The sequence below is a fragment of the Genypterus blacodes genome, unplaced genomic scaffold (genome assembly GCF_046128005.1).
Source record: "Genypterus blacodes isolate CSIRO-AG114 ecotype Tasmania unplaced genomic scaffold, CSIRO-AGI_Gbla_v1 ptg000156l_1, whole genome shotgun sequence".
In the NCBI taxonomy this organism is placed as follows: domain Eukaryota; kingdom Metazoa; phylum Chordata; class Actinopteri; order Ophidiiformes; family Ophidiidae; genus Genypterus; species Genypterus blacodes.
The window spans coordinates 6,783,746-6,808,288 of record NW_027466957.1 but is presented as its reverse complement, the minus strand read 5'-3'; the positions used below and the strand labels follow the sequence as shown (position 1 = coordinate 6,808,288).

The window sequence follows — 24,543 nt, the reverse complement described above, 5'->3', positions numbered from 1 at the left end:
GATTTTGTGCATAAATCTCTTTGTGTGAGAAGGAGAAATCCAACATACAATAATACTGGTAATACTAATAATACTGATATTACTACTACTACTACTACTAATAATAATGAGTCTGTTCATTGCATCACGTTTGGTTCCGCTATAAATGTTGCAAGATCCTGTTGATTGTAAGGCTTTTATTTGGAAAACAAGGAGCGGAAGCTCGTTGTTGAATTACCCCTGACTTGACCGTGGTGCTTGGAGCAGAGAGGGTCAGGGGGAGGAGAGGCAAGGGAGTGGAGCGAGAACACGACAGGAGAGCCACAGGGTGACCAATTTAACCCGATCATCCTTGGACAGGCTTCCAATGGTCCTCCACCCTGGCCGCCACGACCGACAGCGACTCCGAATCCGAGCGCGTCCTGCAGCGTGGCTGGGAAACAGCAGAAGATGATCACGGTGAGTCCGCCTGTCTGCCCGTGCTGCTGCACACCGCAGGCCCACAGAGATAATATATGTTCCCCTGTCACATAGGCGCTTTAAAAATGCTGTTGCACTGGATCATAGAAGCCGGAGCCACTTTTGTGTCAACACACACATTGTGCTGGAGGGAATGACAGAGCTTTCAGGCCTTCACGCTGGTGTCCGTCAGTATGTTTTCCGTTGGCGGCCAATAAAAACATATCTGTGTGGAAAGCGATGAGCTGCATCACCGTGCGTGTGTGTGTTTCTCACAATCCCGAGGACTATTAACGAGTCTCATTCCCCAAACGACAATATTCCAATAACTCTCAACTTAAACACCTCCATTTGTAGCCAATGCGTCTATAAATGAGGGGTTGGAGTATTCTTCACCCGGTGCTCCATGCACTAAATGATGCTGTGGAATGTGCGGTAGCAATAATGTGTTTATTTCTGTTTATTTACTCAACACGCGTGCTTGTCAGTACAGTAATTCTGCGACTCATTGCGTTGCGGACGTGAAGGACATTTATAAAAACAAACCGCTGACAGTTGCATGTTGTTGTTGTCTCATTTGGGCTACTGGACTGGCTCGATGGTCCCCGCTGTGGTAGTCACACAGGCCACGGTGTTATGTAACAAGAAGACTACGCCGTTTGAATGCGGGCCCTCACACACACCGGCCTATGCGTGGCATTTCACACCGGATCGCAAACATCACCCATACATAATCAACGCTACACAACACACAAGTAGACACACACGCATACTCAACACACACACACACACACACATCACGGCGCATACCTTTTGATTTGCATAATTGCTTGATCTATTTTTGCATCTGTATCATCTGGTAAACAACTGAGCCAGAGACATGCACGGACATATCTGATATAAGTGGAACAAGCCTCTCTACAGCGAACGCCCGGGACTGCCAGTGTACTAAAGCGGCTGTCCGGTTGAAAATGTCCCCGAGGAATAGACCTCAACCATCAGCCCCCCCTCATCGCTCCTCTCCGGGCGCTAATGGGGGGTGGGAAGGGGTGGGGGAACCGGAGAGAGCACAGCCGAGCGCCGCGCTAACACACACCGAGCGACTGACGGCACACTGGTCGACCTTGTGCAGGGGAGCGAGGGACGCAGCCGGGGAGAGTGAGGAGGTGGGAGGAGGAGAGCGGAGTGGAGGCAGGGGAGGGGGTAGTGGTAGTGGTGGTGGTGGTAGTTCTCCTTGAATCCTGTCGATCCGGTGCCAGGGTTGGCGGTACGAAGGGTGCTCGCTGTGCCAGAGAAGGCGCAAGAGCGATATAGCGAGGAAAAGCTATTTTTTGCTCCCAACAACTCAGCGTGACTCCCCGGTGAAAATGCCGGTTGAGGAGGCGCTGGTGGCGGCGCGGCTGCAGCAGCCTGCGTTGCGTTTGCGTGTCTCTCTGCACCGTAGAGCTCCGGAGGCCTGGTAAGATCAGCTGGTAGCAGTTGTTGGGAGATTTAAATGTGTCACTCAGCATGTTTTCATCTCGTTTTCCATTAAAGGTTATTTTCCCACAGTAATAGTCCAGAGCTTTTGAGCACACATGTATATTATACTGCAAGATGTGTGGGAAAAACAAGAGTATTTATGATTTGCAGCGCATATAAGGTCAATAAAGACAAGTTAATGTTCCAATAATGAGACGTATTACCACAGCTCTATGTCATGACATAACATACACTTTACCATAACCTGCTTTTCATGTTATGTTCATCTTGACAGAGTAATCCAATGACATTCATCATGTGCTCTATTAATACTCATCTGCTATCATTGTTTTTAAACAGTGCTTGAAGGTATCACTCCCTTCTGCCAAACTGACTCCAAACTGCTGCTGCTGCTGATTGTGTGTCTGTGTGTGTGTGTGTGTGTGTGTGTGTGTGTGTGTGAATGCTGTTTATCAGTGCAGCGAGCAGCTCTGCAATCTAGTTTGGATCCTGCTTAAATGTAACTAGATTGGTAAACTCAGCCATTATTGTATTATCAACTGGAGCCAAAACAAGAGATTCGCATCACAATCATAATCTGACGTGTTTTACCTGATCCAGCTGCAGCTTAGTTTCGAGCCATTTATTTCCATGACACTATTGCAGATCTATGTCTACGCTGCCTGTTCCTGTTTTGAACCCACCTATTGTACCATATTTTTCTCTAGATCCAGCAGAAGCTGTGGAGATAGGCCTGACAGCAGAGACTTGTCTTCCCATTAACCTTGGTCTCTGATTACTGGCACTGACACAAACATCTGGTGCTTTGTGGTGGCACCTTTGACCTGATCCAGTCCCTCCCAACCTGCGGCCCTGCAGCGTGGCCTCTTCACACCCCTCACTTCTTCAAAATTGTGTCCACTGGGATAAATGAGTGAACCGGCTGGAAGGGAAAGGGCTGGGACATGTACCAGAACCCCAACAGGTAAATCAACCCCTGTTACTGGTGGATAGTGGATGAAGTCACCTTTGAGCCTCCAAAAATGTGATCCGTGTTGTAGCTGTAATCTGTGTTGGATCTGTTCCAGTACTCAGTGTCTGGCTGCTGTGCTCTTTCTGCTCACATAGAATGTCCTGGTTCAGTGGTTTCCTAGTTGCCAGAGTGGACGACCGCAAAACTGCGTGGGGAGAGCGCAATGGCAAGAAGTCCAAACGAAAGGGAGGCTCATCTCTCTGTAACCCACGTTACATGAGCTGCCTGCGGGACCCGGATGCTATGGAGCCTCCCTCTGGAGCCCCCCTCCATCAGCATCACCGTGGAGGGGTGGCAGGGGCTGTAGGAGGCGGTGGCAACTTTGGCGTCCGTTGCGGCTGGCAGGAGGACCACTACGGCAAAAGGGCTGGGGCCCCCGGGGAAGGGGTCGGCCTGAAATCGGTCGACTTGGGCTTCGAGGATGGGGAATTGAAAGGGAGGAAAGGGGGCTGTAACGGAGGAAGCGGGGACATGGGGGATGAGGGTCCCAACGGCGCTGCAGTGGTGTCAGCTGCAGACTGCTGGCTCAGGGTGGTGCGGGTGTTCCAGTCGAAAAAATTCCAGTCCCGTAAACTGGAGCGCCTATACCAGCGTTACTTCTTTAGGCTGAACCAGAGCTCCCTGACAATGCTTATGGGGGTGCTGGTGATTGTGTGCGGCATCATGCTGACCTTCCACTGTGTCCATGCCCCCCCTCATGTGGCCTATTCATCAGCCCTGTCAGTAGCCATGGCTCTCTTCATGGCTCTCATGGTAGTTTGCAACCGCAACGGCTTCCACCAGGACTACATGTGGATGGTCAGTTACCTGGTGATCGGCGTCTTGGTGGTAGTTCAGGTGTTCGGGGTGCTCATGGTGGCCCCCCGGAGTGCTTCGGAAGGTATCTGGTGGTCCGTCTTCTTCATCTACATCATCTACACACTGCTCCCTGTGAGGATGAGAGCGGCGGTGCTGAGTGGAGCGGTTCTGTCTATCATACACCTGGTCACAACTTGGCAGATCAACCAGGAAGACGAGTTCCTCTGGAAACAGGTAAGAGAGATTCCACAAGTGTTTGGCTGTTGCAGGCTTTGTCTGATCTGAATTTGCATTGGCGGTGAACAGTTTTGCATGTTGAAAAGCTGGGTTTTCTCTCTGTGTTGTTCTCAGATACTTCATATTGATAGTAATAGTTTGCTGGACTAACTTATATGACCATAAGTTACCACACATCATAGACAGTATCTTTCAAATGATATCTGATTAGTTTTCAATCTTAGCATAATGCCCTGACCTCCCAGATGGGCATTGGTTTCCATTCACTACCCCACAATATGAAAATCACTGAGCAGTCTTGCTGTAATTGTGAAAAATATGAGTCATAAGCTTCCTGGATTGTGTGGAAAAATGCCATCAAAAAATGTTGCCAGTCGATTGAAGTGAATTTCATTTGTAGTTGAGGTTCTTATACTTGCAAAACCACTTGTATGGCCTTGGCTCATCCTTATGAATAGATACTGCAAAGCCAAACATTGTTCAAAGCTACGAAACTTAATTCAAATTTCAGTCAATATAAGGGTCGAATTCATGGTAGTAATTTATGGTTGTGTTAGAAGATTACACTTATAATTGAAAAGAAGCAGATTGAAAACACACTATAAACTGTAAACTGCTGAACTGAAAGGGTTGAAAAACAATGATGTCAAATATAAAATATGTACATTTGAAGTTAACATGATCATTAAGTGAAACTGTATTTGTGATCAGAGCTTTCACACTAATGAAACTATGTATGAATGACAAATATTACTGCTTTAAATGCCCTGGAAGTGTTTTGGCCTGAGTTTGTTGACGGTGTCCCCCCCCCCAGTGTGAAGTGACTGTGTCGTTTCCCCGCCGTTTTGCTGCTGGAGTCGGCCGTGTTGTTGTTGTTGCTGCCGCATTGTTGTCACCGTTGCGTATCTACAGTTTTACATGAACGCTGGCCTTATGGGTCTGTCTGTACACTGTGGTGTTTGTGCATCATGCCAAGGACCCAGGGGCTCGCTGAAGGTCAGTGGGCTGAATGAGCCGCCCCTGCTCAACCACTGTGTGTGTGTGTGTGTGCTGCGTGTTGTGTGACAGAAGGAGAATACCATGATATAAAGCTGTATCATTCAAGTCTCTGTGCTCTCACACAAGGGACGCTTTGTACTTTTGTCCATGGGTGGGGTGACGGCGTGGTGAGGCCGACCGGGGGGTGGGGTGGGGTGTCGGGTGGGTGGGAGGGACAGTATGGTAGCTTGTGTTCTCTACTGCCATAACTATTTAACTGTTGGTCTCCACTGGGACAAGTTATGGAAGACATAATGGGAAGCACATTATGTGGAAAACAATGGAAGCGGAAAGAGGAACGTCGGCTCAAATCTAAACTTTAATCACTTGACATCACTGTAAAGTCAGCGAGCCATCGTTTATCATTTTAGGCAACTTGTACAAATAATTCTTTTTAATGTAGTTTATGGCAGATTTACTGTGTGAACAGAGCCTAAACAAGCCACTTATCCGCAAATCACTTTGCTAATGTTGCCATTGTTTATTATGAATTAATTTGCGAGCCGATCCTTAAAAAGGCGGACTCGTGGGAACTCGGCAACTCCTGCGTGCTCTTTGCCCATTGTGGATGATATACCATAGCCTAATCCATCACAGACTGCAACATTGTTTGCCATCGTTAAGTGAATGAATGTCATGAGATGGCTGCAGCCCGGCAATGCTGCTTATTCCTAAGGTCGTTTGTGTACCCTGTGACAGAGTAAATCCAGCCCCATCAATCACTGCTTCAGGCTCGTGTGCAAGTATTTCCTCTTTCTCCAATAACTCATTAACCTCGCCAGGTTTCTGTTGCTGTCGATGGCGGTACAGGATAAAGTTGTGGGCTCTAAATCAGATGCAGATGCTCCTTTTCTGTCTCTCTCTCTCTCTCTCTTTGCTGGCAGTGCAGATTTGAAACAGAATCTGCAGCCGAGGTGGGTCAAGAGTTACAGCTACATTTAGATTGTCTGATTTTCGATTAGACACCAGCCTTTATTAAATACAGCAAATCCACGAAGAAATGAAACCACACACGTGTTCAGAGGGCCGGGACAGCCAGTGCCCCCAAGCTGCTGAACTTCATTACTGAGTCTAAACTTAATAACTGACTTACTGGCGTCAGAGCCCGAGGATCAGGAGATCATGGGTCAATGCCAGTGTAACCCCGATGACCATATGTGAGTCAGAAGTACGGCTCTGGTCTCACAAACACCGGCAGCAGCATCAAAGGATCTCAAAGGCCTTCACATCATCGAGCCTCACATCACATCATCGAGTAATAAAGCTCCGACTGCGATGTGAATGCTGTTTTTTTCCCGGCTTTGCAGTGCGCAGTGACCAAATCCGAAGAATTTGGTTGCAAAATGTAAACGCAGGCTGGAAGAGTAAAGCTGCACTTTCATTACTCTGATGCAGTGACAGCTTGAGCTCAGTTTGGGATAAAATAGGTGATTGCATTGATTGTCAGTGACTTCTGGTCTACAAAACAGGAAAGGCGATAATAAAGTCCATGTAAAGTAAGAAGACAAGCTACAAAATATGAAAACTTATAACATAACAGAGCTATTTTTGGCAATTTCATTTGTTTCTTGCAAATGCTGTCATGTCAGAGCAGCCAAAAACAGATCATGAAGACATCCTGATGCTCTCTGTGTGTCTTACATTAAATAGCTATCAAAATGTGACCCCCCTGTCCCTCTTTTCAAAACACATACAGCTGCATGTGTTGCTCTTGGCAGTTGGTAATATGTCAGTGTTTTTACAGCTGCACACTGTAGAATGGAGGACGGCCCAGTGTCTGTTCTTAGCTTCTCTTTGACTTTGTTCCTTTGCGAGAACCTACAAACTGCGGGTACAAACACACACAGACACACAGCACTGCACGTAAACATAAATGCCAGTCTGCTTTGAGGTGTAACATGGATTCGTAATGGAGACATCTTGTCCTTGCATCTGGTTAACATTTGTCGGGAGCTTCACTCCTCCTCCATGTTTATGTTTTCGCCCGGCCGTGTCTGAAATCCTCAGGATCCTCAGCTGAAATGAATTAGTTGCAGCCAGACTGTAAAGTGCATGTCGCACGCAGGCACGCACGCACGCACGCACGCACGCACAGGGTTGATGCTGTCCTTTATATGCTGATCCCATACATCTTTTACTGCATTCGAGATGTATATTTAGTTGTGGAATATAACTGCCATATCATTGTCCTGCCTCTATGTGTGTGTGTGTGTTTGTGTTTGTGTGTCACGTGTGTTTACCAATGAAGTTCACCGCATCATGCCAAACTGTTCAACACTTCCACTGCATTTCTCCAAGAATACTTCACATTTCCCCCTGGAACAATTCTTACAAATTTTTACCCCATCATCATGGTGACTGATATTGTTGGCTCCTGACTCCTGACAATGGCTCGCATTGTTATTGGATGTTGTTGACACAAGTGCTGTGAGAGGTCAAAGACTGGTTCCTAAAAATACTTCTACGTTTCTGCTAACTGTTGCGTCAGATGTCGCAGCCTTATCACAGCCTGCGTCAGAGCAACAGGCAGGTCACTCCATCCCCCTCTCTGCATACACATGGGTCTGTGTATTCACATGTTCTCAAACGACCACACACACACACACTGACAGACACTAACGCCAAAACATTTTCTGTGATACGTCTATGAAATCTAATGTGTTTTTTGGGATGAAAGCCCATGAGCCAGCGTCTGTGTGCACTCCGGGTCAGAGGACAGTCACTATGGTTCCCTGGTCTCCTTGTCAAGTTCTTACAAAGTGTTTAAGTGTGTCTTGTATTCATTAGATAAGATAAGAGACTGGAAGGTAAATACGTATGTGCTACAATGTGTTTTATCTATACGCAAGTCTGCTTCGGTTTCACGTCAAACTTTCCAAAACGCCTTTTAGTCAAGCATTCAATTTCCAGGATGTTGAAATGACAATACCTCTATGTAAATTAGTACCAGAGTTAGTATCAGAGTAGTGACCGGCCCTGGAATAACCTTATGTGTGTGTGTGTGTGTGTATCATGCACAGTCTTGGATGGCAGTGGAGGAAGTGTCAGCCCATGATCACCTGGCTGCAGCTATAGAATAAGACACCGCGTATAAGGAGACGAGGAGGCAGCGGAGGAGAATCCGATATTCTCCCCACGCACTCCTTCCGCAGCCTCCTTGATAAATAATTTGTTTTTAACGTGGCAGCAGCATTTTAACGAGGATACCTGTCACACGAACACTTAGCTCGCAGCCTGTACGGTAGCTGACTGATGGGATCTCACTCACACGTACACACACACACAGCACAACACCACAGCTTAGTCAAAGGCTCCAGATGGACTGAAAAGTATCTGGATTTTGCCTCGTCTAAACGATTGCATCCGTACTTAAAACACACATTTGCATACTCGTTCTTCTGTCCAAATGCGGGTTATGTGTCTTTAGAATTGTCTATTTACTTGTATGAAGCAAACAAAACTACAAACACACGCACACACACATACAATCACCAACAGTCAACCATTCTGTGGACCAGTCCCGGGAAGGAATTATCGGTTTAGCATCACTTCTGAGAATGATGGGGAATAAACAGCATTGCTAAGTGTCTCCCTCAGTGCTAGTGTTCGCTTGGTCCAGCGGTTGCCATGGAAACAACAACGACTCAAGCAGCCCGGACCCAGTTCAGGCTGCCGGTGTTACAGTTTGGTTTGCAGCCCTATCGAGTAAAGATGAAAATCAGGTCAAAATTGATTACAGCTGCTCAGTCCTCTTTCTGGGAATCAGGCAGCGGAGGAAACCCGGCGCGCCTGAGCTTTCGAGACACGCCGCCCTTCAGGCTATTTGGGATAGATTAAGGTTTTTGTCCCTGTCCCCCCTCCCCCTGTTGTTGAAATGGGATGGTCCATAATTAAACATGGCGATGACACAGGAGAGGTCACACGAGTGGAGGTGGAGGGATGGACGGAGGGATGGACGGAGGGATGGAGGGAGGGAGGGAGGGATGGAGGGAGGGATCCACAGGATGTTGTTTGCCAGCCGTCTGGTTCAGGGAAGCTTATCTGTGGTCAGCCCGCGGTGACTGTGCATGTTCGTCATGGCGATGCTGTGGAGACAGAAATGGATGGGGTTTTGTTTTTAAAGGCACGGAGGCCTTAAATGTCCCAAAAAAAGAGATATAGATTAATAATTGAGCGGATCTGGTTGTGTTATTTACGTGCGATTAGAATTCGGGCATACTTAATTGGTTTTGATCAGTGATTAAATCGGATTCACGTCCTTTTAATGTCGCCATAACTCATCTGAGAGGCTTGTTTGCAGTCCCAGCACTTACACTCAAACCTGCTGATTGTCCACAGCGATTACATACTGTGCATCGCCGAAGAACCCCCCCTAAATATTGCGACGTCTTCCCTTTTCATGCTGATTTAATGGGCTTACACAAAAAACACTTCTTCTCTCCTTCATCTGCAACTTCAAAAAGCTCTCACGCCCTCCACCCTGCCTGGTTGCAAACGTGTGTGTGTGTGGTGTGTGTTTTTGTTTGTGTGTGTGTGTCCCTCCCTGCCCACATTTACAGGAACATGACTAAGGGATAACGAATCTGAACATGGCCAATATGATGGTTATAATGATTCCAGACTGCGTTGTGCATTATTCATGTAGCATGTGCGGCCTCATGTTTCAACGTAACGCCGTCTGAAACATCCAAAGGCGCCAAAAAAACAGATAAAGCCAAAGCAAACACAAAAAAAAGAAAGGAAAAACAAGCCAAACAAACAGAAATATTAATAATCAGTGTGATCATTCCGGCTTTAATCTGTGGTATGACGAGCAGGGAAAGAGATGTTTTACACTCGTCCAAAACAAATACCAGAAGTGTGTCAATGTGATGCGTTGTGACTGATTCACTGAATAAATGATACTTTGCGGGGCAGCACAAAAACAAAATGCAGCGTTCTTGCTTCCTTTCTTGTTCTCAGAGATTCAGAGTAGGATTGCAGTTAGACGTTTTGCCTCTGGTTTCATCTTTTGATCAATAATACACAGTTTATTAGTGTTATATAAACTCCACCATCCACTTCAGCATTGGCGGCTATACTGGAGCCTCCCAGCTGAGCTATGTAGCTATGAGTTGTCACGTATTCTTGTCCGCAGTCAGAACATTTCGCTAAATTCCATTTTCCTAAAAAATTCATAAATTAACCCTAACCTTGATTTTATACCCTAAATAGACAAGTCCAGATCTTTCTGCAGTGTCCTGACAAACTTCTACCATATCCCTCCTTCTAATTCATATTTATTCGTAAAAGACGGAAACAATTGTGTGTGTGTGTGTGAAAGAGGGCATTTTCTGCACAAAATGGTGACTGTTTATATCTCATATGAATGTTTCCTGTCATAATTCACAGCTTGTCCTTGTGCATGTAAAGATCTATGATGGGAAACGAGATAAAGGTCTTTGTTAAGGGTGAAACAGTCTGTAGATCACACTGTTTGATGGCTTAGAGGCTGAGAAAGAACACAGAAAGAGACTTGAAACCCATTACTTGGAAAATGAAAAAACTGAAAACTTGAAAGCTATAAAAGGTCTCCTCGATCTTCAAACAAATGGAAATAACAGAGTGATAAAATGACCCTGCTGGTTGTCACTGGCGACGATGACGGACGGTGGAAACTAAGAATACCTTCAACACCGTTGAAGTGTGAATGTTGTCCTGGAAATGTCCCGTAAAATGATTTCCTGAGCAAACCCCTGTGCTGCTGTTCATCAAGAACTGCACTTGTGACCGTACAAAAAAAAACCCAAACCCTACTTTATGCAACTTGAAAGTCAAAGTTCCTCTGATGTAGGACGCCGGTGTGGTGGCCGAGCGAGGGAGCAGAGCCGTTGGCGCAGGCGGGGCTCCGCTCTTTATCTGTCTATGTGGTTCTGGTTATTTCAGATAAGGGCGGTGAGAGCTGTGTGTAGACATGAGGTTCAGGCTGAGTACACAAACCCAGCAGCTGCCTGGCACCGCACACACATATGCATAGACACACACTCTCTCACAAAGGCTTGGTGACAGAGAGCACGAGGGAGGGAGGGAGGAGGTTTGGGTGAGGGTGAAGGGAGAAAAATAAATGAAATGAAAGTATATGGAAGTAAATAAGCAACTCTCTTGAGGAAAGATAAAGAGGTGGCTCTATGAGAGACTCTCGTGTTTTGTCACGAGGAAAGCAGCAGTGTCATCGGTGTTCGGGGTGCTGGAGTGTGTTTTACAGAGTCTGATCTAACACAGATGTTCTAAGGAGTTCCAGATGCATCTCAAAGGCTGAAGAGCTCTGACTGCTCTGTCGCTGAATCCACTTCAGTAACAATATCCCATCAGTCATTGTGCCCTCCGGGAAAATGCCTCGTATATGAATATATATATCTATTCATCATGTTGTTGTCCACAGTCCGGCTAAATGTTATTCTTCCCTCCTGTCACCTCACCATCACACACATAGTATGTTTTTATAGAAGATATAACTTCAGAGCTGCTCTTGAGTTTGATGTTTTGTTTCCAAACAGCGACATAATCAGATTGTAATCGACATAAATGTGTGCTGTTGTGTTCAGAGCAACAGCATGAATGAACAGAAATGATACAACTCCTGAGAAAACTATCTATCTATCTACTGTCTATCTGTTTATTGTGCCAAACACTTTTAGTTTAGTTATTCAGTTCAATCTTAAATATAAAACTTATATTTATTCAGTAGGTTTAATTTGAGCTGAGACTTCTTAACAGTGTATCTGTTGGTTTGTTTTGTGTGTGCATCATAATCATATAACTCAATGGCGTATGCATACATTACATATAACTCAACTCACATCAACTGTTATTTGTAGCCCTAAAGGTAAGTAGGGAACCATACAGCTGCTTTATGCTGCAGGACAATATGTTCTGATTGTGGTTTTGCTTGTGTAATGAGCTTGTAACACAAAGAGGCATCAGCCAACCTCTCCACCCTACACACACACATACACACACACACACACTCACACACACACGCACTGCACCCTTTCTGAACCTGGGTGGGGGGACTGCAGGTCTTTAGAGGAAGGTTGTGGAATGTGGGTGATAGTTGCTAAGTGAAAGCTGCGCTGCCATCTCCGATAATTCACAGCCTCCGTGGGTGTGAGTCTCAGGCCAACACTAACCAGAAGCTTTCACAAGACTGAGAAAGAAGCACACGCAGAGAGAGGAAGACAGACAGATGGAGAGAGAAAGAGGGAGAGAGAGAGAGAGAGAGACATAGATCTTCTGTAGCAGTGTTGAGTTTGACTTTACATCCTTTTAGTTGTGTTTTTATTACGTTCATGACATCAGCATCCTCCATGGGATGATTCTGGCATCATGATTCGCTCATTAATGGGATTATTGAGAGCGGACATAATAAGAACAACAGTGTGACCATCACACCTGGATCCTCTTAAGAGCACAGCATTGTTTTCTCTTATCTCCCAACCCGGAAAGAGTCTGATAGGGAATAATGGACAAATGGTGCGCCGGTGCGAAAACACATCTAGTTTCAAGTGTGAATTACAGTGACTCTTTTGTGGCCCGTGTGTTCATGACATGGGGTTCTCTTGTGCAGTCGTGGTAACAGGTGTGTGTAGGGAAATGTTGAACTCCTCCCTGGCATGCTGGGTTTCTGCATTTGCATACAAACACACACACACACCCTGAAATCAACGGCGCAGTGCTGGGTGTTGGCTGAGCATTGTTACATGGGACAGAGAGCAGGATGGGGGGGGGGTCACGTAGTGTTGTGCCACGTGCTGTGAAGAGAGAAGAGAAGCAATGGCGGGATGGAACCATTGCCACGTGTAAACTAGTAAAGGGTTTTTTAAAACTGGGTTTGGATCACAAGTGACTTCACGTGCATAAGTGAAATGTTTCCCCCTCGTCCACGTTTCTGTTTCTGCTCGCTGTTATTGAACTTTCTCTCCATCTGTTACATGTGCGTCTGTTAAAATGCCAGCAGGGCATGATCCTGCTAAATGTCCCATTTGTCCGGCGCTCTCCTGCATGCTCCTCAAACGCTCCTTCCCCAGACTGAAAAAGAACCTGGTGGCCTTAAAAGTCAATGTTTACAGACTCCAGGGCCGCAGACTTCCTGCTAAAGTAAATGGTCGCTGTGCTAAATCCATCATAAAGTGGGATTAATATTATAAATAAAGTTTCTGAATATTCCATTAGCCCCCCCTCTCCTCCTTTCCTGCCCGTTCAGCACGAAGACGTTTGCTTTCTGTAGCTGTTGGGTGGCGAGGGAGAGTGTAGCGAGACATTTCCCATGATGCACTGGGGGAAATCAACATCTTGTCCACTTCTTGCTTGTTTTGACGTCTACAATCTCGCTTGAGATTAAAATGAAGAGCTGGATTTGTCAATGGCAGTTGCAATTTCAACCTGGAGTGCATCAAATGTGTGTTTTTACAGGGTTTGACTCAAAAATCATGTGGATGCATTTTTGGGAATTCCAGTCTTACTCACGATGCGTAAAGTTACCCAGCTGGTTGCTCAGTTAGTCACATTGGCTTCCATTTGGCCATGCTGATCATTTATTGATTTAGCCTGCATGGCCTCTATAAGCCCTCAGAGCTTTTACTCTGCTAAAATACATTTTTTAATCTATGTTGTGTCTCTGTTGTTATTTTCCCTGTCCTGCCTAGATCAGGGCAGCTCTTACATAACGCCATTTTAATAACCAGGGATTAGGCCAAGGTCCCCTCCATAGACTGGCTGGCCGTTCTCATCGTGGCAGCTCAGGGGAAATGATGGCCGCTTTTATGGCACAACATGGTGTAATGTTACCAGCGGTGCAATGTTGAAAGCTTGGTGTATTTTAGTTGCACATGAAGCACACATGACCCCACATGAGTTTCATCTTAATGCTACTTTCATGTATGATATACTGGACCCGAAACAAGCAGGGGAAGCGTGAAGATATGCCGGATGAGAGTTTTGAGCACAGAGCGGATGTGCAGGTGCAGTGTTGGCGCTGTAGGTCGGCAGCGAGCTCAGGTAGCAGGAAAGTGCTGCCGAGCACAGCTCCTGCAGAGGTGGAGTGCTGTTGCGTAAACACAGGACCTTACTGTGTGCTCTGTAAACCCACTAGCTCTTGCCCTCTTGAGAAAAGCAAGCAATTAGTTTGAGCCTGTGAGCTCAAACACATGGAGTGTGATACACACATTGTGCAAACCCCAACACATAAATACTTAGCTGCAGCTCATTGCATATGGAGAGCGGCCCTACCCGCACAGAGTAGTGACATATGCTGTCTTATGCTGTACCATTCACCTGTGCGTGCGTGCGTGCGCGCGCGCACACACACACACACACACACACACACACACACACACACACACACACACACACACACACACACACACACACACACACACACACACACACACACGTCGTGCTGCAGGTTTCACTTTTGTCTCACGGCTGTTTTTGCTTGAACAGTGAGAGTAATGTAAACAAAGCTGAGCTCTCAGAGCCATCTGCCTAATGTCACTGTGGCCCATATTTCTCTCTCTCTCTCTCTCTCTCTCTCTCATTATCTCGCACCTTACACTCACTCATGCTCCTTGTCATCTCCTCACATTGTCTTTCTCCTTCCTCGTCTCACGCCGCTCGGCCCGTTTCCTTCCCACACTCAGCATCTGTCAGTCTTCCATTTTATCTGGGCTGTCCATTATGCCGGCGTTCTATTTTTTGCTCCGTGCTGTGTTTGCTTTGCTTTCAAACTCGTTTGTCCGTTACCCATCTGTTTCTATTCTTGTTTATGTGATGCTCTGCAAACCTCTCCCACCTTGCGTCACCTTTATTCTCCTCTGCCCGCCTCATGGTCCTTTGCTTGGCTGTGGCCACGATATTGTTTGATCCATTGTAACTCGTGCAAAGGATCAAACAAGTGCTTCACAGAAATAAACTGCTTTCATGATGCTCTACTCGCCGGTGTGTAGCTGTGTGTAGCAGACACAGAATCATTGCATGCCACTTGTGATGATAGAAAAGTCTATAATTCTCTTTCTTTTTGTAATTATTATTATTAGTATTATTCCTCTTCCCAACCAACATTCTTACCATGTAGATAGACAAATAGGACAGTTTCATCCGTTTGCTCACTTTTGTTTTACCATCTAGTGTAGTTTCTTTTTGTTTTGTTCCGTCTTGTTCAGCCATAGTGGAGGTATGCACGTATGGATTTAAGCTGTAAATGTACAGACATGTATAGTAATGTATTATTCTGAAGGATCTCTGGTCGTATTGTGTTTTTATTCACCTGTGTGCCTTTTACGTGCTGGGTTCTAGTTACGTTACAGTGTAGTGACTCGGTTTTACTTCTGTATACACTGACTTAAATGCCTCGTTCTAGCAAAGCATAGCTGCTCTTGTTCACCTTTATTCTGTTTGGGAAAAAGCCAGATTGACTTTTGGCATTCAGTTCCATACACTATAAGTGTTTGATACAGGATGTATATCATCTCTGAGCTTCCTTCTGGTGCAGACTGAGTCTTTGTTAGCGTCCAAAATTAGCCCCTGGAGTGAAGGGCTCCACATTCATGCTGTAAACATATTTGAAGGATGTGGTCCTGTGATAGGTGAACAGCATTTCCCATAATGCAGTTTTGCTGGAATGCATTCTGGACCTTATAGCGGAGCACATCAGAACCAGCGGCAGGCACACACATCCGAGCTGCAGAAAGTTGTGTTCTTAAATACGCTAAGGTGGACAGGGGACTGTGAGGGGCAAAAGGGGGCGACTGATCCCACAAATAGGACAGTTTCCTGTCTGAGGAAATGCTGGAAGGTGTGTGTGTGTGTGTGTGTGTGTGTGTGTGTGTGTAAATTCCTGACTGAGGGAAAGGTTGAAAGGTGTTATTTTCAGCAGAACAGATCAATCATCATAATAATTATAATGAAGTAAGAACCTGAACCTTAAACTTTAGGAGAAATCTGTACCATGCAGTTGTGATTCTTGTCTGAATATGCGGCAACATGAGCATTTAATCTGTACAAGAGCTGCAGCAGATGGGTTTACATCTGAACGTCTGCTCACTGTAATCTCATTGTCGTCTTCTGCAACTACACTGTGTCTCCTGAGAGAGATTAGAGTACATGTGTTTTGAAAATGAAGGTAAACACACTGAAATATATGCCTCAGGCATTATTAATTAAACTGACAAAGTCTCTTTTGAAGGTTTTTCACAGGGTTATGTTTGTAGGTTGTTTTCCTAGCTCCTCCAACACTTTTGAAACATTTTGAAGTTCATTGTGTATCCTTTTTGTCTCTCCTCCTCCTCCTCCTCCTCCTCCTCCTCCTCTTCCTCTTCCAGGTGAGTGCTAATGTCCTGATCTTCCTGTGCACTAACATCATTGGAATCTGTACCCACTACCCCGCTGAGGTCTCCCAGAGGCAAGCCTTCCAGGAGACCAGAGGATACATCCAGGCCAGATTACACCTGCAAAGAGAGAACCAGCAACAGGTTGGCCTACACACACACACACACACACAGACTCTCTCTCTCTCACACACACACACACACACACAATCGGTTTGCTCTCATCTGTCTCAACTTCATTTTAATGAATTCCAAAGCCCTTTTTGTGTAAATAAAAGTCGTAATTTCCAAGTTGACGGTTCATACTTCCTACCTCCAGGCGTTCCATGTCTCACAGCGCTGAATGTAAACAAGAGGCACAGTTGAGCGCGAGCAACTCGTGTCTACGTGGCGAGTGTGAGAATACCTGAAACGACAGCTGAGCTTTTTAATGCCATATCATGATGACGCAGAGTAGGAAAAAAAAACGAAGGATAATGTAACAGAACCATTGCGCGTTTTGAATTCACTTTCCTGACTCACCTCCTTACTGCATCCTGGCCTGTTCAAACTATGGTGGGTTAAGTTCATCTCGAGGAATTTTGGATATCGGATCAGAGCTCAGAAAAAAAAAAAATGACCTCGCTCTTTCAGCTCTTTCTTCGCACCAAAACCAAGCATTGACTTCCAGTATTAACACAATTTTTCTCTCATCAAACACAATCTCAGCTGTGTTATAAATAACCTGCCAGAATGTCACATCCACTGAAATTAAATTAGAGTGTGTATGTACAGCAAATCTCACCAGCAAATAGCAAAACTATTTTTTGTCACTAAACCTTAACTGAACTTTACCACTAATCCAAACCTTTACCTGAGCTCACCCGTGCTAAATACACACTTGGCTTACTGAATGACACACATCTGCATTTTGTTTTTGTTGTGTGATTTTCCAGGAACGTCTGTTGCTCTCAGTGTTGCCAAGGCATGTTGCCATGGAGATGAAGGCTGACATCAATGCCAAGAAGGAAGACATGATGTTCCATAAGATCTATATCCAGAAACATGACAATGTCAGGTTAGCTCGCACGCTCACACACACGCACGCTGGACTGAGCTCCTTGTTTCCTGTTTGACCCGCCAAAGTAAAAAGATTTTAGTCGTTTCATTTTCTTAGTTGAAAGGTGTCATTCCACATACAGTAGGTGTTAAATGACATTATTTTATCGCATCCTTTTTTGTGTTTCTTTCTGAAACACACACACACACACACACACACACCTACATCGCAGAGTCAGAGGAGGGTGGAGTGGTTTGGCAGAATGGAGGCTAATTAACACTGGTGAGGGAATACTTAATCACCAGCAGCCAAGATAAGATAATCCCCAAAGATGGAGAGCCTCAGCACGCCACACATTCAATTACAGCACTGAGCAAACACATGGCACACAGGCCCTCTCTCTCCCTCTCTCACACACACACACACATCACGCCAGCACACGTCTCCTTCACCAGGACTTTAAGGTCAAACTCCCTTCCTCCCTCAAGGTCAGCAAATAGAAAGTATCACAGTGCAACGCCACACACACACACACACACACACACACACACACACACACACACACACACACACACACACACACACACACACACACACACACACACACACACACACACACACACACACACACACCACTAAAACTTCAACGTGTCGATCACACTCAGGGTTTAATAGTGCTTTTCTGTTTTGCTCTCATCTTCTTCTTCTGTCTTTACACCTCTGGCCCTCCTCCTCCTCTTCCTCAGTATTCTGTTTGCAGACATTGAGGGCTTCACCAGCTTGGCCTCTCAGTGCACCGCTCAGGAGCTGGTCATGACGCTCAACGAACTCTTTGCTCGCTTCGACAAGCTGGCATCAGTAAGGGACCGCCACTCTGTTTTCAAATCTTCCCTCATTCTGAACCACTGTTTCCTCTTCTTCTTTTCTTTTTTTTTCACCTTTTGGACGTTTCCTCTCCCTCCCTTTCACAGGAGAACCACTGTCTACGCATCAAAATTTTGGGCGATTGTTATTACTGTGTGTCCGGACTACCCGAACCCCGTGCTGACCACGCCCACTGCTGCGTGGAGATGGGCGTCGACATGATAGAGGCTATCTCGTGAGTAGGAGTAGCGTGCTGTTTGCATATGCGTGTGTGTGCTGTTTGTTTGGGATTGAAGCGTGTTTAATGTTGTGCTGGTTGCAGTGGAGACCCTGATCCTCGTGTGTGTGTTGCGTTTCTCTATCTGCAGGCTGGTGCGCGAGGTGACGGGGGTCAACGTGAACATGCGCGTCGGTATTCACAGCGGGCGTGTGCACTGCGGCGTGCTGGGACTCAGGAAATGGCAGTTTGACGTCTGGTCTAATGATGTCACGCTGGCCAATCACATGGAGGCAGGAGGCAAAGCAGGGTGAGGGGGAATACACCTGGAACGCACAAACACACCCATACACACACACACACAGGCACAGGCACACACACACACACACACAGGCAAAGGCAGGTTTTTACGTGTGTTTATGTTCTTGCCAGGCGGATCCACATCACTAAGGCCACCTTGCAGTATCTGAACGGAGACTACGAGGTGGAGCCTGGTTTTGGAGGAGAGAGGAACGCCTATCTGAAGGAAAACAGCATCGAAACTTTCCTGGTCCTCGGCTGCAGCCAGAAACGGGTCAGTGCTTCTAACTTAGCTGCTTCCTGTTCGATTCATTCGCTTTGTCTCGAGGTAGAACCTTTCCTTTCTCTGTTCCCTGTGAGCAGAAAGAGGAGAAGGCGATGATGGCCAAGATGCAGCGGACGAGGGCCAACTCCAACGAGGGTCTGATGCCACGATGGGTCCCTGACAGAACCTTCTCCAGGACCAAAGATTCCAAAGTCTTCAGACAGATGGTGAGACACGGCGCCCCCTGCTGTGGTTGGGTTTAGCTCCACGTGTGACATTTGAAAAATGAGTAAAGCCCTCTGGTGACTATTTTCTCTCTCTCTCTCTCTCTCCCTCTCTTGCTCTCTCTCAGGGGATTGACGAGGCCTCCAGCAAAGACACGTGAGTCTTGATCGATGTGCATGCCTATATGAATGCTGCAGCGCCCCCTTTCTATATTTATATTCCTGTATATATATATTTCTATATATCTACTGGTTTGTCTCACGTCCTCTTGTTTCTTGCAGCCGTGGCGTTCAAGAGGCCTTGAACCCGGAGGACGAGGTGGACGAATTCCTGGGCCGCGCCATTGATGCACGCAGCATTGACCAGCTGAGGAAAGACCACGTTAAGAAGTTCCTGCTCACCTTCCAGACCTCCAGTTTGGAGAAAAAGGTAGAAAATAATCCAAATCTTTTCAATTGACGTCACCACAATTTGTGTTTGTGAGAGTTCCGACACTCTTCTTCTGCTTTTTCCTATTGTAGTATTCCAAAAAGGTGGACGATCGTTTTGGAGGCTATGTCGCCTGTACTCTGCTAGTATTCTGTTTCATATCTTTCATTCAAATCGTAATCTTTCCACAGTGAGTAATTTATAAACTACTAATTGGCTGTAGATCCTCTGGTATGGATGTGTTTAAATGTCTCTGTGTGGTATTTCTATCTCCTTCTTTGCAGCACCCCGGTCATGCTTGGAATCTACATCAGTATCTTCATCATACTCGCCAACATCCTCTTCATCTGTGCCATATACTCTTGCATCAAGGTAGTGGAGCTCGTTCAAACTGAGCAAACAGGCGATCGGGTGAAGTGTCATTCTGTGTATTTACTGTAGATTTCTCTCCCTCTTGTAGCTCTTTCCGGCTGCAATGCAGACTGTTTCAAAGAAGATCGTACAGTCTCGCACCAACAGCACTTTAGTCGGCGTGTTCAGCATCATCCTCGTCTTCATTTCTGCCTTCGTCAACATGGTAAGATGAGTCACCTGACGAAGCTAAAAAGACACATTCATAACAGAGTTTGTTGATGTTTGAAATCTTTGTCTCCGTTTGACCGTAGTTTGCCTGCGACACCAGGAGTTTGGCCGCATGCGTGGCGGAGAAGCTGAACACGTCTATGGTGACGCCTTGCCTGATCCGTAGCTTGAATGTGTCTGCAGAAGGAGGTCTGGAGATCTGTCCCGATCAAGGCCCCTCCTGTCCCTTTCCTGAGGTGAGATGACCGATCGGAAGGTTTCATAAAGAGAACGTTGTGTTGTGTCGTTACACCGCGTGCCCCCGTTTGTGACGCCGCTGTCCTGTTTTGCGGCAGTATTTCAGCTACAGTGTGCTGCTGACGCTGCTGGCCTGCTCGGTGTTCCTGCAGATCAGCAGCATAGGGAAGCTGGCCCTCATGCTGCTCATCCAGCTCACCTTTCTGCTGCTGGTAGAGTGGCCGCAAGTAGCGCTATTCGACAACGCCGACCTCTTCGTCACCTCCAATGCCATGTGAGTGATGCAGGCCTGAATCAAGAGGAGGGTGTGAAGCATGTTCACGTTAGGGGCAGAACATGGCATTAAAGCATATCTGACCTTTAAGTAATGCTCAGTATTTTCAATCTGTATTTGTTAAAACAACAATCGGTAAACCTGATCCTCTCCATATTTTCTTTTTCTCTTTTCCAGTGATTTAAATGAAACTAGTGCTCAATGGTAAGAATTTAAAGTTTTATTGACATCAAAACACTTCATTGTCTTTTTTGTACAGTACTAAGCTGTTTGTTTCTACCCTCAGGTTCGGTTTCAATGAAACTACAAACCAGTGGTGAGATTTTATTTTCTTGTTTGTTGATCTTTCACTCATTCTGCTCTAACCTTTGACCCTGTAGTGAGTTCTGACTTTCATCTGATCACTGTTCTGTCCTCTTTACAGCCCATTTGTTGTGACCAAAGTGTCCCTGAGGGTCATGACCCCTGTGATCCTGACCGTCTTTGTCCTGGCACTGTACCTGCACGCCCAGCAGGTGGAATCTACTGCACGCCTCGACTTCCTGTGGAAATTACAGGTATCTCCATCATCTCACATCCTCCCTCCCTCAGCTCTCTCACTTTTGTCGATGTTGAACATACTGTGTCTAAAAAGCACTTTCACTCCCAGGCCACAGAGGAGAAGGAGGAGATGGAGGAACTTCAAGCCTACAACCGTCGCCTCCTTCATAATATTCTACCCAAGGACGTAGCCGCTCACTTCTTGGCTCGAGAGCGGCGGAACGACGAGCTGTACTACCAGTCCTGTGAGTGCGTGGCTGTCATGTTCGCCTCCATCAGCAATTTTTCCGAGTTCTACGTGGAGCTGGAGGCCAACAACGAGGGAGTGGAGTGTCTCCGGCTGCTGAACGAGATCATCGCTGACTTTGATGAGGTAAGAGTGGCACGTTTGCTCTCAGCTAATTGGAAAAAAGGATTTTGATCATTTGTAAATCGCGCCAAATGTTATCGCCTGTCTGTTGTTGCACCCAGATCATCAGTGAAGAGAAGTACAGGCAGCTAGAGAAGATCAAGACCATTGGCTCCACCTACATGGCCGCCTCGGGTCTCAACGATTCCACATACGACAAGGAAGGCCGCTCACACATCACTGCGCTAGCAGACTATGCCATGAGCCTGAGGGAGCAGATGAAATACATCAACGAGCATTCCTTCAACAACTTCCAGATGAAGATCGGTGAGAAGATCAGCGCGAATGAATGAAAATGAAGAAGAGTTAGTAATATGGAGGAATGAAATGATTAAGTGTCTGATTCATTCTCTCTTATTGTGCAGGTCTGAACATTGGGCCAGTGGTAGCAGGGGTTATTGGGGCACGGAAGCCACAATATGATATTTGGGGAAATACAGTCAATGTGGCCAGTCGCATGGACAGCACAGGAGTACCTGACCGCATACAGGTAGGCCTCATGCACTCACGTTAAACCCAATAACATAAAGATAAACACATCGAACTTCTGGCTCTTTTGTAACCAATCAATTGTATCAGTTGTATTTTACCGCATTGACATAATCTAACACGTGTTCATCCCCTGCTGTCTGCAAACATCTAGTCATCTCTCCATCTCACCTTGTTCCCGTAGGTGACGACAGACCTCCACCAGGTGCTCTCAGGCAAAGGGTATGTGCTGGAGTGTCGCGGGGTGGTTAAGGTCAAAGGTAAAGGGGAGATGACAACCTACTTCCTGAACGAAGGGCCGCCCAACAGTTAGCAGCCGTGGCGACAGCTGTCACCAGGATGAACCCCAGTGCAAAACCCACGGGCACCACTGAGCGAGGACTCACAGTGTGAGCGGACGCCTAAAAACTAGAAACGCCATCACTTGAATTCCAAGCAAAGTGGATTAAACTTCAGAAGGAAAAGTGTTCTTGTGGAGAGGAAAATGTTCTCGTTTGGCGGCCACTTTGGCCCACATACATGTTGAGGGACACGTGTTTTTCTCATGTCTAGCCTCTCTCTCAGGCTTCTTGAAAAATGCAAAGTCTGTTAATTTAAAACAACGCCTTTTAGCCTGTGTCAAAAGAAGATATACGCTGTACATAAGGCTACTTTTTATTTGACTTTATTTACTTTGTTCTGTTTTTTCCCAGTCATCTTTATTTCACACAAATTTTGAACAGGTACTCATGTTTTGTTTCTGGTTGAATTATTTATTTCAATCTTGATGTTTTGTGCAAAAGGTCCTTTATGAAAAAGTGTGACTACATACGTGCACAAATATCCAGTTTATTACACGTTTATAAGTGTGTATGCACATGCATATTTGTGTGTGTATGAATATATGTATAAACTGAGGAGAAGTATATTGACCAAAGACTAAAGTATTTACTAAAAGCAAGGCAAGACATGTCTGATATGTCCTCGCTAAAGTCAGCAATGATCGCCACCTCTGTCCCCTCCCCTGTCTTTATACCCGTCTGCTGGCTTCATTGTTTTCACAGAATATGTACAATTAATTTAATTTTGTCTGTCACTCAGTCAGCGAAGAACCAATTGCAAAAACTATATGATGTCGCCCTAAACCTCTAGACAAAAATCGCTGATGACTAAGGATGTTGCTGGAAAGTCAGAGCAGATATTTATATTTTAGAAATAGCCTCAGCTAGGATTAGGATCCTCTTCATCTTCATGTCATGTCAGATTGGTTGCTTAGCGCTTGAGCAGCCAGCATACAGCTGGTTTCAGCCATAACAGTATGTCGTCATCAACTTGCTCCTTCCCATCCAGAGAAGTATTTCTGCTGTAAATGGAAATGAAGGAACTCAGATGTGCAAGTTGTTCCCAGAGGCATTAGGGGGAAACGTTGGATTAGAACGCAGTGGGACCACACAGCCTGATTCTTCTATGAAGAAGAAATAGATGAAGGGAGGAAATATATATTGATTTTAACTGAATACTGTGCTTTGTAATCCTGAAGGGGCATAACTATTTTCACTGTGAGGTTTTTATGATGCAACAAAACTGCTTTCTTGCCAAACATAACCGCTTTGAAGCATGTCTGATTGTGGTATCTTGTTTTAATTTTTTTGTTTGTTTTAACGTAGGGTATTTTGCATCACTTCTGTATCCATCATTTGTATATTCTTAATGTTGTTATTATTATGATGATTCTGATTAATTATTATGCTTATTATGATGATACCATTCCAGTGAAAAGGATCAAAGACCAGCACGCTTTCTTGCAAAAATGCCAGATGTAAAGCTCAAGCTCACTGGTACCAACTGATCAACTGCAGCCAATGAATTCTGCTGTTAAATCCTAATACACAAAACATTATTTCCTCTGGCGATAAATGTGATCATGTATAGTAATAACCATTATCTGCCTTTGCAGCAGGACCCAAGAGGTGTATGCTCACATAAGCATAGCAGTAAACACACATATACAGATGATTCACGTGTACTTTTTATTTATGCCACTAGTGCAGTATTGTAAATCCGTCAACCTCTTCATAATAGTAACAAATGGCAGTACATAACCACACCCCTGGTATTACACTGATGAACACATGATACATGATACAAGGCAAAATATGGAGAACTACAGATATTGTATTATTTCAACCCCACTGGAAGTACTAATTTCTGAGTTTGATTGCCTTAAGTTAAAGCAAATCTTAGAAACCACTAAACAGGAATTGTGCCTGCTTGCCATGTGTGGACTGCTGGGTGTTTAAAGGAGAGAAAGGGATAAGGGCTCGTC

At 45.6% G+C, this 24,543-nt stretch overlaps 1 protein-coding gene across 2 annotated transcripts; it reads left to right on the top strand.

Moving 5' to 3' along the window:
• Positions 1 to 235: 235 nt before the first annotated feature.
• On the top strand, positions 236 to 24,014 carry adcy6a (adenylate cyclase 6a). Of its 2 annotated transcripts, none has more exons than XM_076166468.1 (24): positions 236 to 438; positions 2,628 to 2,884; positions 3,028 to 3,964; positions 16,363 to 16,512; positions 17,304 to 17,425; positions 18,154 to 18,265; positions 18,379 to 18,506; positions 18,640 to 18,798; positions 18,921 to 19,062; positions 19,152 to 19,280; positions 19,406 to 19,434; positions 19,560 to 19,707; positions 19,800 to 19,897; positions 19,992 to 20,079; positions 20,168 to 20,284; positions 20,373 to 20,525; positions 20,625 to 20,800; positions 20,978 to 21,004; positions 21,087 to 21,116; positions 21,225 to 21,357; positions 21,450 to 21,713; positions 21,812 to 22,016; positions 22,115 to 22,239; positions 22,423 to 24,014. In XM_076166468.1, the coding sequence occupies exons 2-24, from the start codon at positions 2,865 to 2,867 to the stop codon at positions 22,549 to 22,551; spliced, it is 3,621 nt and encodes a 1,206-aa protein (XP_076022583.1). In that variant the 5' UTR covers positions 236 to 438; positions 2,628 to 2,864; the 3' UTR covers positions 22,552 to 24,014. The 2 variants fall into 2 exon arrangements, with proteins under 2 accessions (XP_076022583.1, XP_076022584.1); XM_076166469.1 differs by lacking the exon at positions 236 to 438 and adding an exon at positions 1,766 to 1,897.
• The last annotated feature ends 529 nt before the right edge of the window (positions 24,015 to 24,543 follow it).